This window comes from Thalia democratica, chromosome 3, assembly GCF_965202585.1.
Source record: "Thalia democratica chromosome 3, ktThaDemo2.hap1.1, whole genome shotgun sequence".
NCBI classification, from domain to species: Eukaryota; Metazoa; Chordata; class Thaliacea; order Salpida; family Salpidae; genus Thalia; species Thalia democratica.
Genome location: NC_139167.1, coordinates 36147573 through 36168117, shown reverse-complemented (window position 1 = coordinate 36168117; position 20545 = coordinate 36147573). Strand labels below are relative to the sequence as shown.

Below are 20545 nucleotides of genomic sequence, written 5' to 3'. Positions count from 1 at the left end.
ACATCATCCAAGTTTATTGCCACCTTAATGGTTAAACTAACATTTATTAAAATCTGCAGCAAATTTGTAAGTGAATTTGTAAGAAGTTGTAAAAAAATAGTTGTTATGCTTATATAGGCCGTACCAGAAAACGCCTGTTTATAAATGAAGTCATTTTTGTAGAAAATAAATGTTAAATTTTTTTCACGGAACAACCAAGTTTAAGAAGCAAACGCATTGTTAATATTTGACATTAAAAATGTTACGCATTTAAGTACATTTCAATCAGAGTGTTTTGAGTTTTAAAGATTTAAGCTTAATTTGTCATTTTAGAAATAAACTAAAATCTAGCAAAAAGACAAAGAATACTTTTGTCAACAGTGTTTTACTTTACCTTTTTTTTTTGAAATGTACAAGCTGTTTGAGTTAAACGTGTCAAACACATTTCTTTAAACCTACTAACAAACATTAGTACAAGAATTACATGTTTTCAATATATCTAGCAATTAATATTTCATATGGTAATTCATCTACTTGCGGTATGTTCATGTTATCTCAATCATTGCTACTTTTAAACAAAGTTTTGTATTAAAGCTTTTATTACATATTATATGCAATAAAAAAAACATGTCAACAACTGTGTTTTGCCTAATTTTAAGAACTTAGTCACGAAAATTCATTATAAAAATTAAACGTGATAATAGAAATAAAAATAAATCTTAACTGCTCAGTATGCATTTAGTAACAACTTCATCTAATCAAATACAACAAATCCAAAAAGACTGACACGCGAATTAACACAACATAACCAATTAAGTTTACAACAAACACTCATTAATGCAATCTTCACATACAAGAGAGATTCACTACAACTCTGATAATTTTTATTGAGTTTATTAATTAGAATTAATTCCCTTTTCCTGTTGAATCAATGGAATCAGCAATCAAAAATGTAATTTTTACACATTCATTTTATCACGTTTGACTAAATTAACGCAAGCGTAATTTTTTTGAACGAATTACTTGTTAGCTTCTGTTTTGGGTATTACGGTTACATTTGCTGTAGGAAAATAATTAAAAAATTTACGTTTATTTAGTTTGCATTCATCAGGTCGCAAAAACACAGAAGCTTTATTTTAAGTCCCAACCAGATTAGGGTCAAAATAAAATACTTTCGAAGTTTGATTCAAGCTTAACAGTAGCGCCTTACTGTGATCGCTCACGCGTGAATGTTGCATAGAAACGCGTTGCTGTTAGCAACCGGTCGCTTGACAGCAAGTTGCATTGAAATTTCGGGGGGCAGCAATATAAATACTCTATCGCGTAGTTACGTTTACAAACTGATTGACAGCAACACAAAATGTAAGTTTATGTATTCAAACTACTCCAGAAGGTATTTTTAGAAACGTGCTGTCGTTTTAATAAACATTTTACTTGTTTAGAAAGTTATTTTAAGTGAACAGACAAAGGAATATGTAAAATAACCCTCGTAAAGTTGTTAATGGATTATATTTTGCTCAAAAATAAAATTAAGCTGTAAACTAAATGTAAACTTCTAATTAAATAGTAAGATTAATAGTTAATAAAAACAAGTTTATATGATCTAAGGCTAAATTCATAAGTTTGAAATTATTAGCATAGTTTAAAGAGGAAAGTTGAACTTAATTAAAAAAGTGTATATAAAACATAATACATCAATCTACTTAATAGAAGCAGCGTAGAAATAATACAATTTAAATCGAGACAGGTAACTCGTTTCTAGACACGAATGCTGACTAACTTCACTTCCAAAATGTCTATTAAATCACGGCCTAACAAAGACAATCAATAGCAAAAAGTGGCTTAAGTTTTCAGACGGAAATAAAAATCAGCACATGCTAGTTCCAAAACGGATGTACCGCGCTCTCTATGACGTAACAGTGTCGCGTTGCATGTTTGGTGTTACTATGATGTCACAGATTGATTGATGGTTGCTGGTCATTTCGAATGTTGAGTGAAATTCAGGTGAAAACACGCGTAAAAAGTGACTAAAATGTCCGATTTGCACGTGAACCTGCCAACTCATCACCAAAACCAACTTTTTGTTTTTATCTCGAACACTTTTGTTACAAAGCTTTTATCTAAAAACAAAAAAAAAACACATGCTTTCAATGTGACTTGTCATTAAACTTTTCTGCTTAATTGCTTTCTAAAATCATATTCAAAAATATCAAAACAGACATATTGCATACATATAACTTATATACATAAATTTTGTTTTTATTTCTTTTACAAAAAGTTAACATTTTGTTTAACAAGAACATTTTAAAAACAATAAGTTGCATACACAGTAGTGATTATAATTTAAACTTTGTTATTAACTAATTTAGTAAAAAAATAGTAATAAAAAACTATAAGATCTAACACTAAGATAAAAACGTGATTGATTTAATTATACTTGTTCACAAGTTATATAGTCATAAAAAGTTTATACCAATTCATTTTTCAGATTTCAAAAACAATGCAACTAAGCTTAGGTGTTAAAAACATGAAGTTTTAAATATAATTTTTTTCACATTAGTAAAAAAAATCTGTTTAAATACGTAGACTGACATTGCAAATGTCGTGCTAAAGTTTCATAGCAATTAATACTCATTAATTAAATTTTACCAAAGTTTAAACAGTTGCTGTTTAGTTACTTATCTAATACCTTCTATATTTTCCAATCAAAAAGATGTTAACTATATTAAAATTAAACGTTTACCACAAAACTACGGCGTAGTTGAATTCGTGTAAAAATTACTAGTTTTTTAAATTCTGTTGAAATTAATAAATGATTTGTTAAATTTTACAAGGCATTAATCTAAGCATTACTTCTTCGTAGTTTTTGTAATGTTTTGTTTTCTATAATTTTTTAATTAAGTTATTACTCATGATATCAGTTCTAACTTGTATCTTATTCTTAAAGTTGTTCAATTAACTTCTGTTTTGATGCTGACTGAAAAAAATAGTTTAGCGCCTTGTTCACAATAAAAAAACTGCAACGGGCAGTATGAGTCGTGTTGTCATTCCATTTGTGTGGAAATCAATAATATCAATACGCCGAAATTTTAACTTTCTGTCAAGTGAGGTGTTGAACTAAACCAAAGCTTCAAAAACTTCCAATTAAGATTTTAAAAAATTCAGTCAGATTTAATAAAGTACCTAAATACTAAGTTTTAAACTTTATGTCTTTTGACGCGTTAAACCAAACCACAGCTGCGAAAGTATCATGTGAACCCTTGAAAAACTTGAAAGATGAACCTCGAACCAGCTGTGCGAGGTTCAGTTGCACTATGAAAGATTTTGCAATCAATACTTTATATATCGTTATATTTTTACGTGATATTTCAATATTTGAATGGACCCCCTTTCTGCTATTATAAGTCGTAACTACGCAACAAATTCTGAAGGAACACCTAACCCTCTTGAGTGCTATTTTATTTTGCAAAAATGTCAAAAAAATCATCCGACCTTTGTTTGTTAGAACGGCAACCATGGGAGTTTGGTAAAAGTTAAAGCACCTGCTTATAAAATTTCCCATCAAGCTCATCAATATTAAACACAAGTTCAAACTTTCATTAGTTGAATAAACAATCACAGCAACTGACCTTAATGTAAAGATGTTTAGAATAATAATTAAACGTTGCACATTTTCGGTTATGTTTAGTTGAAAGATCTAACTTAAAAGTGTATTACTCTGAAAATCTTATACTTCTAACAAAACAAAAATATTTTAAAACAGCCTTAAATCAACTAAATTTTGTTTTTAGTTAAAAAAATTCTCACTTCTACTTCTTTATATTTCGCCTGATGCGTTTCGAATAGACACCTGAACACAACAGAAACATTTGAAAACTTGCACACCTATTCATCACATCGAATAATTTTTTCTGTCCCTACTTCTCTTGCAACTCTTTGTCGCCTCACATCGTTTTAATAAGTTTTAAAAAAAACTGTTTTAAATAGTTATTCTGGTTGGGTAACTTTTTTTTTTTCTGTGTTTGTTTGTTATTGTAAAAAAAATATTTTTTGCAAAAGTAAAAAGGTTACCAACGCGTAAATGAATGCTTGTCATAACTACAGTCATTTAAATTGATTTTTTTTGTAAAAAGAAAGTTGCTGTGCTTGCTGTAAACTTTTATATTAAAAATCTGAAAGAGCTTACAATAACAAACAAATAATAAAAGTTATTTTATTATTTTTTAACTTTAAAAGATCTTAAAAATATTGTTGCTATTTAATTTAATCTACTTAAGCTAGTTTATAATTATCACTTTTAAAAAAATAATAATAAGCTGTCCACTAAAAGTTAAATTTTACGTTAATTATTTCAGCTGCTTAAGTATCGTAAAATGTATGTAAAAACAAAAAATGTTCAAGTATTGAATTTAAAAACACAAAAGTATGTTATAAAGTCAAAACCGATGTATCGCTTTCCAAACCTACATGCTAGGTGTGAAGAGTTGTGACAAAAATGAGTATTTTCGGTGTATTGAGTTTTCTCTTGCTCGCTTGTAGCATGCTCCTGGTAAACGTAAATGACATGAATGTTTCATGGCTTCATTGTGACGTTTATTACTCATCTTTATAACGTATATATATATATATATATCGAGATTGGAATCCGTAGTCGATATTTTTGATATTTTCTTACTCATATACAAATTAACAGTTATGTGTTTTTAATGTGTCAGATATTTTCTATAATAAAAATTCATACTTTTTTTGCTTAGTCTTTAGTAATTTATAAAGTTTTGACAAAAGTTTTAGGATATATACTTTTCTGCTTGATAATACTTTAATGCAAAAGTTTTATAAGCACAAAATTTTATTAATCAGCTTTTTGTAAAATAAAATTAAACATTGTAGAAAGTTATATTTTACTTAAAGTAACAAAAATGACATAAATTCTTTATCTTCAGCACTACGTAACCTTAAATTAAAAGTTTAAAAGTACTTACTGCTATTATAGAAGTTTAATATTCTATATTTTCACTTGAAAAATATCAAGTAATTTTGATTAATATATTTTTTTTTTGTCATGAAAAACTAATAAGCCACTTTAACATCGCAAACAAGTCTTTACCGTGCATATAAAAACCAGGTTATTTTAAACCGTAAATACTTGAATTTTACATTTTTAGGCCTTAAACCGGGTTTTTATTTTAACCAAGCTTTAGATATGAAGCAATGTCGTTAAGTTTTTAAGTTACTATTGATTTCGAATGATTACTTTTATATTTTTTCTACATTTTAAGCTTAAAACTTTTTAATTATTGGACAAATATTGATGTTGTTGATTTAATATAAAAAATCACATCTCTTAGTTAACAAAAAATATTAAGAATTCATTATCTAAGTTAGCTGTAAGTTTTTTTTAATTACAATTAACTTTGAAACTTTATAACTTCTTTAGATGTATAACTATGTACTTTTATATTAACATTACAAAAGCATTAAAAAAATTGTATATTTTTTGAAAAATAAATCACAGCCAAAAACAACAGATTCAATCTTGCTTATATTTAAACATTTGACAACAAATCAAGCATACTAAGTTAAAATTTATTTGCATTTCATAAAACTTCTGTTTAATATCACATAGCGTTAACAGATATAGAATACAGACATCAAGAATCTTCTCACAAAAGTAAAACGTAAAATAATTTATGAAATTTTAAGAAAGTTCTTAAAAAAACTATCTAATTTGATTGAAAAACCTCCTACAAAATCAGAATTTGTATAAAGAAATAGTATGAACTATTTTCAATTGACTTTAACTATAAGCCATTTAAAAACAGTTTATTTTAATTGCAAAAAAATTAGAGTTTTTTCTAAATTGATATGTTTATTGTAAACAAAAAACAAAACTTATATGTATTTTGATAAAAGAAGAAAACGTTTGACCTACAAACAATAACGTTTAATAAAATCACTTAATAAATAAATAAAAATATAGCGTTTTGACAATTCATAAAACATGGTTATAAAATATAAAATAAACAAAAAATGTTTAAATTTTACTTGAGACAAAAATAATTAAGAATGGGATACTTAAATTAGCTTTACAATAACCTGCAATTTTTTGTAAAACCAGCTTAAGTTTATTATCATATTAATAATACCTTTGTAACAGAAAGCTCATTATAATAATGTTATTGTAACTGAAGTATAACGTTTAAACGACTTATGTTTAAATTCCAACGTTGTCAAACAGTATGAAGAGTTAGAGTTTGTAAAGTAGTTTTTGTAAATCAACTACTTTACGACAAGTTATTTTATATTAGAGTTTTAGAAAAACTTCTATCACTAATAGTCTTTAATATATATTCTACTTACTACAATACTCATTATTTACATGCTTATTTGCAAAATACATTTATTAAACGTTTTTATGACAAATATGTTACAAAAACATATTACAAAACTTCTTGTTAATAGTTAATTTTTGATAAAACAACATAAAAATATCAAATATTTGCTACACCAGTTATACAGGTTATGAGTAAGAATTTTTATACATTTATAAAAACTCATTACTATATACTTGCATTTAAAAAAAAAGAAACGAAAAGTCTGATACAAATGCGTTTATTCAATTTATCTAAATGCGTAAGCAAAAAATATTTAAAAACTAAATTACTTGCCATATTAAAACGGAGCTGGCCTTAATAACACAGAAACTAGATTTCTTCATAACAACGTGCTGTTGTATGTTTTTAATATATTTTTTGTTGGCATACGTTTTCTGCTTTCACTGGTTCACTAATAACTAAAAATAACAGCTGGATTGAATAAATACACTTTTACTTTAGTGCTGTGCAAACTTGTTTTGTTTTAAACAAGAAAGTTTACACTTGTAAAACTTTTAACTATTTTATTACAATGTGATTTTATTAAAATTAATTCTTACTGGTTCTTTATTTATTGAATGAAATTTCACCATTTAAGAATATAACACATAATTTTATTGATATAAATATTTTTATAAAAAAAGCTTTAAAAAATCTACTTGTTCGTTTTTATTACATTTATTTGTTTTGAAATTGTATTAGATGCCTAAAAGTACAACATTTTTGTGCAGTTAGTAAAGTAAAAAAACACTATTATATAAAACATTGGTTTATACCTTAATTATTTGACTTATCTTTATTGTCAACCACAACAAGCAAAAGTTGCATTATCTAAAAACTACTTAGAAGTTTTTGATTTACAAGATTATTTATATTACTGCAAATTTTTACGCACGTTTAAAAACACAATAAAAACATCCGTTTTAATAGGGAACATGTTGATTTCCGAATTTATCATTGTAAACTATGATGTTTAAGAGGGCTGTGTGCGAAAATAAGTGTATAGGGGAAGAGAGTTGGGGTCGTAAATAATCTGATGGGGCTGTGATGGCGTCTTCATGAATCTTATCTATTTTTGAATCAATATTTAAGTTGATGGCGACATTACTTGTCTGCGTAAGAAAATATAAGTACATAATGTAATATTTATACAGCGTTTTAATTGCATATTCCAATACAGTATTTGTACAAAATAAAAATTAATGGTTTTTAATATGATTTTGAAATTGTGTTTTAAAATGTATTTTTAAGGTCTCTAAAACTATTAGTTATTTCTCAAATTTATATACAATATATTAACAAAAAAATGTGTTTTATACTTTTTGTTTTTTTTTTTTTTGTTTCATTACTTAGTCTTAAATTTATTTAATTAAGATAAATCATAATTTTAAGTTGATTACTTTAACAACTAACAATACAATTACTCTTACAAGCACAAAACTAGTTTTTAAAAACTAAGGTCTGTATCCTTATTTGTTTTATTTGATATATATTTAAAACGCATCTTTTATTATTAACTTAAAATATTAAAACACAGATATTTTCTAATTATAGATAAATCACAAAAAAACAATTTAAATATTATATTTACTAAAAAAGGATTTTCTTCGTCCCTCAACAAAAAGTTTAAATAGTTTTCAGTATTTTTAAACTTGACAGAAAAAAATGAGTAACTAAAATCAATAAATTTGAATTTTTGACAAAAGCTGTCAAGTTTATTTAAAAGAGGCAAACTTGTATTGAATTTGTCAAAAGGTTTGTCAAAAGTATGTGTTAATAGTATTAGTTATCTTAAATACAGCAACTTTTCAAATTATTAAAAGTTATAGTAAATTTCTCTATGCAGTTTAAGTTAATTGACTTATTTTAAATCAGTTTAACTTAAAAAACATACACTATCACATAAATTGTGTGCGTTGTATAATGAACTTACTTTAAAGTTTAGTAAAGATTAAGAAAAATCAAAATTTATTAATAAATTGGTGCTAAAAAAACAGAAATAGAAAAAGCTCTTCACAATTTTTATAAGGCCGAAAAACTTGTTCCAAATCAACAGAAAAAAAAAACACAAAACTTTCACAAAAGGATTTTTTTCAATCAAACAAAAGATAAGCAGTGTGGTTGTATCAGTAGCCGCGCTGTAAAGATGGTACATTCCACGTGAGATACCAACAATAGAAATGTTGGTTCGTGTTTGTACAAAAGAGTCTCGCTGGCTGCCTAACTTATAACTTGAAAGTATACCTGTATTTGAAATCGTCATTGTTATTTTTTAATACCTAGTTGCAGAGTTATTTTGATAATTAGTTTTAGATAAAGTAAATATGTTTTGTTTGCGCTATACCTCAAAACTTTGTGTTTTCTTTACATATTTTTTAAAAAGAACTGTAGCACGTTTATTTAGTGTTCTGTTTAAATTATTTTACTTCAACTTGTTTAATGTTATACAAAACACAAAAAAAATGAAAACGAAACCTGGGTCTCAGTCTAGCTAGGGCTTATGGTCTGATGATCCGTAGTAGTACAAATTAATATTTTTGTTAACTAAGCTTGGCTCATGATTCCAGGCTTCGGCTTTGTTAGATTTTCGCCTGTTTTTTCTTTAAAAATCTAGAATAGCAAACTGTTAGCTTTTTAATCTCTCCAATTCTCCTTTTAGTAAATTGGATAAAAACAAAAGGCTATTTTTATTCATGCTTATTTCCAAGCATTTAAAACTAGAGTGTATCTTTATCTATCAAAGACTCCATTAAAGTATAAGTGCTTTGCTGAGTAATAAACTATAAAGTTCACATTTTTATGAAGTCAATTGGCTTTAACTTTTCTCAAAACATAAAATCACTCCGTTGTTACATTTAAACTATCTTACAAAGCTTTTTTTAAGTAACTGACACTTAAAATACAATTCTAAAACTTCACAGTTGTTGAGAGAAAGCCTCGTTTATGTCGCTTATTTCGCTGACAGCCACAGAGCAGTTTATTTCAGCTTCTAAGTAGCTGTCGCTTCTCCACAGTTGATCTTCTAAACTTCGTGACTGCTGATCGTGCCTCGTCAGAAAAGCTGAGCCATCAGCAAGCGATAAGATAAACCGCGAGCGTGAATAACTTTCGTCAAATTATCTGTTGATGTGTTTGTGTATGAGACTAAGAGATTGTAATTGAACTACTGAAAAAAATGATTGATGATTTATTTGGTTTATGAAATAAGTTTAAAAAGTGACAACTTTGCAAACGGAAATTTAATGAACAGGTTTCACACAAAACGTGATTTACGATTTGCCGAAATTGGGCAACAAATAAACCATTTGTACTTTGAAAGACTTGAAAACGAATAGCGAGAAAAAAAATTATGCGGTCAAATACGTTTTAAAAGTTTACCTTTGTAGTGACAGCTGGTAATTTTAATGTTTTATATTATAGAATAAGCAAAAAAAAATATCTCACATGATTGATATCACAACAGATGCTCTAGTTGACAGTTTCTGTAAACTTTCGATTAGAAACTTGATACTGTTATACTTTCACGATAAACTGCCATCAAAACGAGATATTTTATTATTTTTAATACTTTTTATTTTGCTGTCAGTGCAGATAGCATTCGTAAAGACGAGTAAAAATAAACCTCTAATGCGGAAAAGACTGTAATGGAAACTAATTTTTTTTTTGAATATTTTTGAGGGTATAATTTGCCGAATGTTTGTAACTTCGGGAGACAAAAAAAAATATTTTGTTTATGATTTTGGCATATTTTTAGTACCTTAATCGATAGTAGTGAAAATAAATAAATAAAACTATTAAGTTATATAAGTTAATTTAGTAAGTTAAATAAAATAGATTTAGTAATAAGTTTATTTCAAAGTAGAGTATGAAATAGTTTATTTAAGTTTTTCCGAATGCTAACTAAACTCCATGTTTAATTTGAATATTAGAAATTGTAGTTCAAAAAGTATAGTTATTTATTATTTTAGCAAAAAAATTCATACTTTTTTATTGACGAGCTTTTAGAAACGATTTGTTTGGCAATGACTGTTACAGCTACAGATACATACCGAATATGTTTTTTACATACATTAATTAAAAATTGCATGATGAAAAACTTATTAGTAGTTTTACATATGACTTTAAATTTAGATAAGGTAAACTTTCGAACTTTAAAGGTCGTTTTAGGGAATTTAAATTTGTTTAGCAAAAGTTATATATAACATAATGACTTTAACTAAATGCATACATAAATAAAAATCAGTAAATTTGTGTTATAAGATTTCAAACATTTGTAACTTTGTTTTATTAAAAAACTAATATTGTACATAAGTTTGAAAACATGCTAAATTTTTCTAAATAATATTTGTTAACCGTTTATAAATAAAATTTATTGATTATGCAATTTAAACTATATTGTTGTTGTTTTAGTTTTAACAAAATAAGCCTAAAATAATTTTATTTATTGACCGACCTACACTTGTAGACCCAAATAAAACCAAAAATATTGGTTTAGATAAATATTTCAAGTAATTACTTAGTTGTTCTTAGCAAATATACAACATAAATGCTTCATAATTGCAGTCTGCAATTTTGTTTCCTCATTGAGATTAAGAACTATAAAAAAACCTAAACTCAATAAAGTTAATCCTTAAACGCCCATTATTGCCACCCACATTGGATATTTTAGAATTTCTTATCTCGAGCAAGAATCTGCTGCCGTGCTGCTCCGAAGACTGATGCTGAAGTAGAATAAAAAGCATAAAGATGTCGATCAAGAAGAGCTGTTATCAGCCGTTGGCGCCAAACTTTCTTTACCCCCGTTGTATGACGTAACAATGCAAAGTTTAGAAATTGTGCAGCCGTCACGTCATAGTCGAGTCAAGAGCTTTACTCGATTGTCGAGCTTTGTTTAAGTATTTAGACAAAAAAAAAGTTACAGTCTTTCGAAATAAGTTTATGTTTTGATAGTTAATAGCAGTCAGCTGAACCAAAGCTAATTTGTTCTTGTTTTTAGTAAACGTTTAGTTATTTAACAACTTTGTTCTAAACATAGTTTTCTTTAACTAAAATCTTTCAAGCGAATTTAGAAATATTGTACAAATTTTACTAATAACTTATAAATATACTGTATAACAAGAAAAAGTAAATACTAAAATATGTTAAGTTTTGCTAAAGTAGACTTTTTTAGTTGATTGTTTTTAAAATAAACAAAAAAGATGTTAATTCACAAGAAAAAAGATAAAAAAAACAGCTTTTATACTTTATAAAACTTTATGAAACAATATACGTTAAGTTCAAGTTTTTATATTAAGTCATATACTTTTCTTTTAATTCATTTCTTATAATAAATTTAAGTAAAAACATAGAGGATCTACATTATTCATAGAGTGCTTATAATTGGTATCAAAATAAGAGAAATTTTTCAGTTAACTATCCTTAAATTTAATTTGCTTGTTTCTATATAGGACAAGTACAACTATTTCAACCAAAATCAATTAGTTTTTTTACCAAAACTTTATTTAGTTTGCTCACAACAGGGCAGTATATTTTAGACCAAATGTGTCACAATTGAATTCTATTACGCAGCTGATACGAAAATCTTGATTAAATGCTTTAAATTTGTAGCTAAAGCAAAAGCGCAGCCCGCTGAAGGGGACGAAAAGTAGAGTTTATAAACAAAACGTTTTGTGAATTAGGTTGTAAAAAATCTATAATAACCATTTGTTTTAAACATTAATTTCAACTATGATTATTTTACTTTTGTTTTTTACCATATTATGTTATCATATGAAGACAGAATATAACCTACAAGGATGGATTTTAAGTTATCTAAATTAATAGCTTGTATGGTTATAATATATTTAGAAACCACACTATAAACAAGCCATAATAAAGAAACAATAACAATTACCTAACTAATACTGATATTAAATAACACTTATGGCTACTCTATATAAAACTACTTTTACTAATTAATTAAACAAAAAAATGTCATATTCTGTATGAATAAATACACCAATACTAATGCTATATAAAGAATCGTATATTTTAGAAAACACTTTATATGTGGTCAAAACTTTTAAACAAGAAATAAATCTAACAGGAGTATAGTTTAAGAACGTAAAATTAATTTGAAAATTAACCACTCAGAATTTAAATCAAAAAATCAATTATAAAAGTTATAAACATTGTTAGAAAAGGAACCAAACAATAAGCAATAAAGATAGTAATTCGGTTTAACTCTGGAACTCCATCTGAAAGGTCTTAACTCGAATCTTCCCCTTAACTGTCTGTGGTCCCACATTTTTTTTTATATATAGCTATACCTTAAAAATGTAAACTAGCATTCTGGTTGACTGTTTTTTAACAGCAGTGAAACTGGAATTCCACTACAATACAAGTTGTCAAAACACTCATTTGATATCAATTAAAGTTATATAAGTTGTTAATTAGTATTAACATACATATTTATATAGTTGATTGAACGACAAATAAGTGACGCTAAAAATATTTTGAACTAGGACCTGGTGCACGAAGAACCTTTCGGTTATCGACTCGCACACCACGTATACCTTTTAGCGTCTTGTCCGGTACAATACTAAAAAAGCTGTATACAATTAACCTAAAATAATATCTACTTAACTCTTATCATAACTCTAACACAAGTTGTAAACTTAATCTAATTAATGCTTTCAAACTGTTCTTAGCTTTGAAATAAATTTACTTTAGTAGCTTAAAAAACATGACTTAAGTTTTAATGAAATAGTTAAAGTATAATTCATATAAAAAGTATGCACATAATAGATATAAAAAATTTCGGTTTTAGTTTTAACAAAAGTTTAAAAATTACTTTTAAACTCTTTATTATTATAATTAATAAAATATAAGTAAATAACAAATTCTTTAGTTAAACAAAACTTTAATTTACTAAAATTTTAGCAAACACTTTTATCACCGATTGTTTTCACAAAAATAAATTTTAAAACAGTTTTACATGCGTTACAATTTTTGTAAAATTAGAAAACTTGAAATAAAAAACTATTATTTTACGATAAAAAATACTAAAGAAGTATTAAACTGTTATCAGTAGCTTATTTTAATAAACTTGTATACCAGATTCACGCAATCCTGTCTGTTTTTGTCATTTTAAAAAGTGTTTTCACAGTTTAGTACACAATTTACTTTGTACGATGAACAGAATTTTGTTAAGAAAACTTTCAGACGGTTCATTCGTGGTTGAAGGTCCAAGGGCAAGGGAGGTGAAATAAAATCAACAAACTACCACTTGACACGATTGTACAAACAAGTATTTTCATAATCACAAATTTAAGACAAAAGAACACAACTTTCTTGTCAATGTGACGTCACAAGCCGGAAGAAGATGCAAGAAACAACATTTCAGCAAATTTCTATGAAAATTGTGTAAGGAGTGAAAATAATAATGTGTTAATGCATTAGCACTTTATGATAGTTGTATATTAAAATAGAAAAGGTCTAAGTCTTAAATTCTCAATGAATAATGCTAATAGCTAAAAAAGTTATACAATCTAAAGAAAGTTATACACAGTTATATATAAAACTTATACATATTTTACCGTACCTTTTTTGTACTGTTTTTCGAAGTCTGAATAGTTGAAATACGATATATAATGTACTTTGTATAGTATATGAAATAAATATGTAGATAAACAAGAAACAAGCAAATTAACTAAAATTTTATTATTTTCCACAAAATGTACGTAATTAGATTTATAAACTAATAAATGTAATACATTTTTTAAAAGAAGGTAGCTTTAAGAAAAAAATATCTTATTTATCTTAACTAGGCTCAAAAGAATTTATACAAACAGAAGTTTTTTTTAAACCTTACCAAAAATTTAATCTTTAAAATTATTTTTTGAAAACCATAAAATATGATTAACTATCCGATTAAAAATTCATCTTTCTTAATTAATAATATATTTTTTTTTAATTTAAGTATAAAAAGCTATTTTTGATACCTTCGATTTTGTAACTTTCAAAAAGCTTGTAATGACTGTAGCTATGATACTATTATTTTTCTTCATAAAGAAAATTTTGAGTTTAACAACTGGTTTATTTTTTAACTAAAACTAGTCGGGAAGAAAACATACCAAATAAAAAAATTAATAGTTTTGAAACATTTGAAACGTATGCAGGAAAGTAAAGTAAATATTTAAAAAAAAGAAGGCAAAATTTTATTATAAGAAAGTTGAACAGCTTATTCAAAGACATTCATGCAGGTATGAGTTTTTTTAAAGAAAGTATTATTATTTTTACTATGACCTGATAAAAATTTATATTGGTCGGTTTAAAATACTTGAATTAGCATATAAATTGAAAAATATATGTAAACTGCTTATTTTGAATTCCTTTAAAAAATATCTATCTATTAAATGATACAGTGCTAACTTTAAAGCAGCTTGTTTAATATTTTTAGTAGCCGATAAAAATAATAATAAAAGCAGCTAGTAGTTGTAGCAATTAAGTTAATGTTATTATTTATCGGCGAGCAGTTGTTTTTAGATTTTAATTTGACACAAATAACCTTTGGGAATGTTTCAATGTATGGGTGCCACTGTAAGCGTACATGCTTGGCAGTTGACTACAAGCTCGTTACTATGGAAACAAAAACAAACTGGCTAAGTGGCAAGATGCGGCCAAATTTAAAGTTTACGATATCGCTTTTAATCAAATGTATCAAAATGTGAAGTATTTGGCATAAAAAGCGACACTAAAAAGTAATTGAGCATCTTGAGCAGCAGGACAACATTGAGTTATGCTAAAATAAAACTTAATGCCGATGTTCGGTGGATAATTGCAATGATTAAAAGTATGGAGCGGAAGCAATTTTCTCTGTTTTTTGTTAGTAAAACTTTAACAATTTGCTTTGTTTTTTTAGCTTTGTTATAACTGGTTAATCTGCAAGATTTATTGTTTAGCACAAAAGTTCGAATATTGTTTTAGTTTGAGGTATTCCTATAAAAGAAATTCAACAAAGTTTTAATTTACTTGAAGGTCTTTTTTATGTTTACTAACACTTACATTACCCACAATTAGTCTGTTTCAAACATGCATTTTATTAACTGCAAATGACAAGTAAAGTAAGTTGTTACATTTTAAAGCTCCATTAAGTTTTTCATATTTATTTTTTGGCAGCAGAAAGTTTTTCATGATTGAAAAACATCTAAAAAATATTTTTAATTGTTTGTCTAAATAGTTATAACAAACAAACAAAAATCTAATATTTTGATAATTTTAAAGTTTAAAGCATCATTTTCTTTTCAAAAAGAGTAGAAATTAAAAGTACTTTTTACACAACAAAAGCAAACAGTTTTTTGTAGCTAAAATAATAAATTTAATAAAGAATAATTCTTATCAATGTCTCTTACCAAACTTAGGCTTAAAGTACAAGCAATCAAACTAGTTTGTCCTAGGACCTGGTGCACGAAACAACCAAAATTTTTCAAGTACATATAAAAGTAATTAGAAAACAACAGTACAACATATTGTAAAGCATACAAATAAAGTTAGTTAAAAAAAATCAATTACTTTTTCAATTATACTTTTCGAATTCTTAAAATTTATTTTTTGACCTCTATAGTTGAAAAGGTAACTTTTTTTTAACTTATATTTGTATGTGTTGTAATATGCTGTATTGTTGTTTTCTGACTATTTTTGTTTTTTAAGATATCTCACATATAAAAAACTAACTTTTCGAAGTCTTGATTTGGGCATATTTTAAAATGATAAAAATAATTAGAAAAAAAAAGTAGAACACATTTGAAGAGATAAAAATGTATAAAAAAAAAATATATATTACTTAAAGCGATCAGAATAAAAACATGCAAAAAAGTCAAAACTTTTAAAGGAGCTCTGCATCAATAGTCAAAGCCCAATTAGAAAAAAACTACTGTTTAAAGTAGTCAAAGAAACGTTTTTTGAATAAAGAAGAAATCTAGCTAGCTATAAATACTAAAAAAGGTTTTAAGTTTATCAAAAAATTCCAAAAACAAGTTAACATTGGTAATTTATTGTTAAAACAGTTTACTGATTTTAACAAACTAAATAAAACTTTTTAAACTATAACTAAACATAATATACTATTTTTATAGTTGTATTTCATAAGTTGTGTCCAGTCAAAGTATTAGAAATCAAACCTGTGGTAAAACTTATTATTTTGCTTATGGTCATTAGTCTTGAGATATAATGTAAAGAAAAAATTCTCTTGAAAATTTAAGATTTTTTCCGGATTACCGATGAAATTGTCCAAATAGCTGAAAATTAAGGGTGGCTTTGCGTTTAGCCACCAAATCCTTTGCTCTACTGAGCACAAAAGATAGCTTTTTTCAATGAGGTAAAATCATTCAACCGTATAAATTGATGCTAAACAGCAAAACACAACATAAAATGTTTTGACTGAAACAATAAAGTCTTACAATATTTGACAGTAGTAATGGTGACACAGTTAACCGCACATACATAAATAAAATTGATGTTAGCATAATCTAAGAAAGTGATATCAATGTGATTATTATAGTTATTAAGTCCATTTGTTTAATTGGAGTTCTCATTATTTATAAAAGATATTAAAAGCTAAAATTATATACCATAAGATAATTAATTACCATAAGATGATTTTCACAGAATCAAAAATTGTTAATTAATTTTTGTCATGAAGTCTTTTGTATAAAAAGTTTTATAGAAAACTATTTTTTATTTGTAATTTCCTCTAAATTAAAATAAAGTTACTAAAATTCTGTCTTTTTCTTAGTTTTTCTAAAAAATGATCTCATATTTTCAGGAAGTGATTCATGCATTAGTAGAAAAAATCCTATAAAATAGTTTAGAAAAACTAAGAAGCTTATGACAAAACTCTTCATCTTTAAGGATATAGAGAGTAAGACATTTTTTTAACATAATATAACATTGACTGTTCTTTAAAAGCAAAGAGTATATACTATAAGACAATATTTATATAAAAGAATTATTATATTTAATTTTTACAAGTTTTTTTTTTCTATTAAAGTTACATAAAACATAAAATGTTTAGGATCCGGATCTTAATTTACAAATAAGATCTAGATCCGGATCGGATCCTATAAAGTGATCAAGCAGATCAGCAATTATTATTGAAAAATTGGTCGTGAAGGGTTTTGAATCTACACATGCAAGGTTCCGACTGTATATAGGAGTGGCGCCTCAACCGCTCGGCCATATAGCTTTCTTATTTAGTGTTTATAAATTTTATAATTTTCTGCACTGCAGTTATATTCCTAAATGTAAGTTCAAAAAGTATATGATAAAACTTTTAACTATATATCTATTTTGCTAGTATTACAAAAAAACAAAATAAAAAACGAATTAATGTAACAAACATACGATACAGACTTATTTATTTTTAAAATAATTTTTTTTTACAACAACTTTAAAGTCGTTTTAAATGTTTTTGTGGTTGTTTTAGCCTAAAAGTTCATTTATTGTAATTTTTTTTACTAAACATGCTAAACTTAAAATTTTAACTACTTTTCTAATTTATTTGAAAGAAACCTCTACCTAGGACGTTTTAAAAGTTATTTATAATTTTTTTACCAAAAGTTTGTACTTTGTAAGATTATCTTTTTTATAACTGCTGACCAAATCATTTTAAATTGTTTATTGTCATAGGAAGTTTTATTACCTATACAAACTGTTACGAAGTTTAACTGCCGAACGGATTATGAAACTATCTGAATTGTTATATATGTTGTCAATAAGGATTGAAGATAGAAATTTTTAAAGTTATTTCCTTTATTAAATACAGCATTCGATTATTTTCATAAAACTTTTTTTGAAAAAACTTTAATAACGCTTTAATTGTATTTTTGTTTATTTATTGTAAGTTTATATACTATACCTGCTTAAACTAAATTTTTTTATTTTATGTAATTTTTTTGCTAAAAACTCCTACATAACAGGTTTTATAAGCGTTTTTATTAAAACTGTTAACTTACCATTAAATCTGTCTGTCCAATTTATGTACAAAAACAATATTTTAGAGTTATGGATGCTATAACTTTGTTTTCGTGTCTATTAAACCTCAAAATTACAATTATTCTCATATACTCTATTTGAATTGCCTGTAAAGCTATGCCTCGACCAATTACTAATGTTAATTATGTACGAAAGGGTTCGACTAAGGACGTTTTCGTGTTTATTTTGACTGATTTTTTTTGTGAACCACATTTACTTAAAGATTATATACATAACAAATTTTATTAAAACATAAAAAGATTATTTGCATTTAAACATTAGCTCAGTCTAAAAAAATTAAAAACTATATATTTTAAATTTATCACTTAGAAATAACTACTTACCATATAAAAAATAATTATACAAAACACAGTTAAGGTGAATTTATGTTTTTCTTTATACCGTTATCAATCCCTAAACCGACATGCTTATTCTGTGTATATTTTCGATAAACTTCAGAAAAATTCTTCTCAATAAATGGGCTTGTTTGAACAAATACTAATATAAAACATTTACTTTATAAACATCTTAAACATTATAAGGTCATATAATAAAATTAAACCTACAAGTAGACTACAAACAAAAAGGAACCATATCACCTAAGTATTATTTCACTTACTTAAGTATTTAACTATAATTCAGTATCCTATAATACAATTTTAATCACAAAGAAAATAGAATAGTATTTTCTATAAATATTCTTCAAATTAAAAAAAAAATATCAGACTTAAACAAAAGTTTAGTTTTAACTTAATAAAAATATAAAATTAATTGCAGTAATTTTTCAACAACAAGTCAAATAAAATACGTTTACTGACTTAACTTGATTAAATAGATACTCTTTTAAATTATTTTTTGTACTGGTTACTTTTATTACGTACATAAATGTTCAAATATATAAACCTTAATATACAATAAAAGAAAAAAATTAAACCGAACAACCTGCAAGTTTTAAACTAATGTCGTTTTATTTGACTTTAAATTACATTTTTAAAACAAAGGTATTTTAGCACAACTATACAAAGCAATTTCGTTTGGAATTTTACATTTTTCTTCTGACCATCTGTTTGTTTCAACATTAAAGCACGCCATTGATTCACAACAGTATTGATTCATCACATAAAACCTGTTTCCCACTGAAAACGCGTACAAACCTCGGTCCAAGCGCGTTTGCAAACATTCCGGGGTTCGCTTGATCAGCGCAAATTTGCCAGAGCAAGAGTCAAAAGCTTCGCACGTCGAATTCGTGTCACCGCCCACTGCGAAGAGTTTGTTCCTCACTACAACCAACCGGTGTCCGGCCCTTCTTTGCACCATACTCGTCATGCTTGACCACGCGTCGTTCAAGTGATCATATACCTCCGCGGTACGCAACACCGCTTGATTTAAAATGTCGAAATTTACGTTGTTTTCACCGCCTGACACAACTACTCTTCCTTCAAACACGACGCACGCGCATCGATACCTGATTGCGGCAGTCAGCGCGGCAGTTTTCTTCCACTGTCGGTTTTTTGTGTTGAACTTCACACAAAAGTTGCTCGGCCTTCCGCCCATTACGTACACGTCATTGATGAACGCGCATGCGTTAAACTGACGGCGATCGTCGTACATTTCAGCTACAGTTTTCCAAGTTTCGTTCGAATATTTTTCAATAGTCGTCACTCGTCGTCCGCGGCCGCCTGCCCCGCCAAGCACGTAAACTTCACCTTTCACACAAACTTCCGGGGTATTGAATCGCCCTTCGATTAGTTTAGGAAGAACATTTAACTCATTGAAGTTCATTGTGTTGATACTATGCACATCTGTAACTGGTAGTACACATCTTTTTATGGGAAACCCTCCTACTAAAAATATGTTAAACTTGTTTTGGTCACAATACCTCGTTGAAGTTATTGTTTCATGGGTCGCGTTTCCTTTTCTCTATAACGCCCTTTATGACGTACGCACAACGTTTTAACGTCAATGAGACTTTTTCAAGCAGATAGTTTAAAGCGTGGTCTGACAGCGCGGAGAATCGAACTTTTGTCACCAGGTATTCCTCATGCTTGCCACGTTCGCTCAAGCTGTGTTTCAACCAGTCAACCACGGCGGCAAAGACTTCCGTCTCCGAATCGATGCGCAGTCCGCTACTCGAGCATATTTTTGCAACCGACGCCAAGTCCAGCTCCAGGAAGTTGGAA

At 26.9% G+C, this 20545-nt stretch overlaps 1 protein-coding gene across 1 annotated transcript; it reads right to left on the bottom strand.

Annotated features, from left to right (window-relative positions):
- Window positions 1-9268: 9268 nt before the first annotated feature.
- On the bottom strand, window positions 9269-20147 carry LOC145832231 (spermatocyte protein spe-26-like). The gene is made up of 2 exons (XM_082939552.1): window positions 19520-20147; window positions 9269-9414 (listed from the first exon to the last, which is right to left on the bottom strand). Exons 1-2 carry the CDS (start codon window positions 20145-20147, stop codon window positions 9269-9271), a joined length of 774 nt encoding a protein of 257 aa, XP_082795678.1.
- Between the last annotated feature and the right edge of the window lie 398 nt (window positions 20148-20545).

Excerpts from the sequence above, each read along its gene's own strand:
- LOC145832231 (XM_082939552.1), bottom strand. The coding sequence starts at position 20,147 with ATGAACTTCAATGAGTTAAATGTTCTTCCTAAACTAATCGAAGGGCGA. Across the intron at positions 9,415-19,519 it reads GCAAACGCGCTTGGACCGAG|CTTTTCTGACGAGGCACGAT; the intron begins GTTTGTACGCGT and ends CTGATGGCTCAG.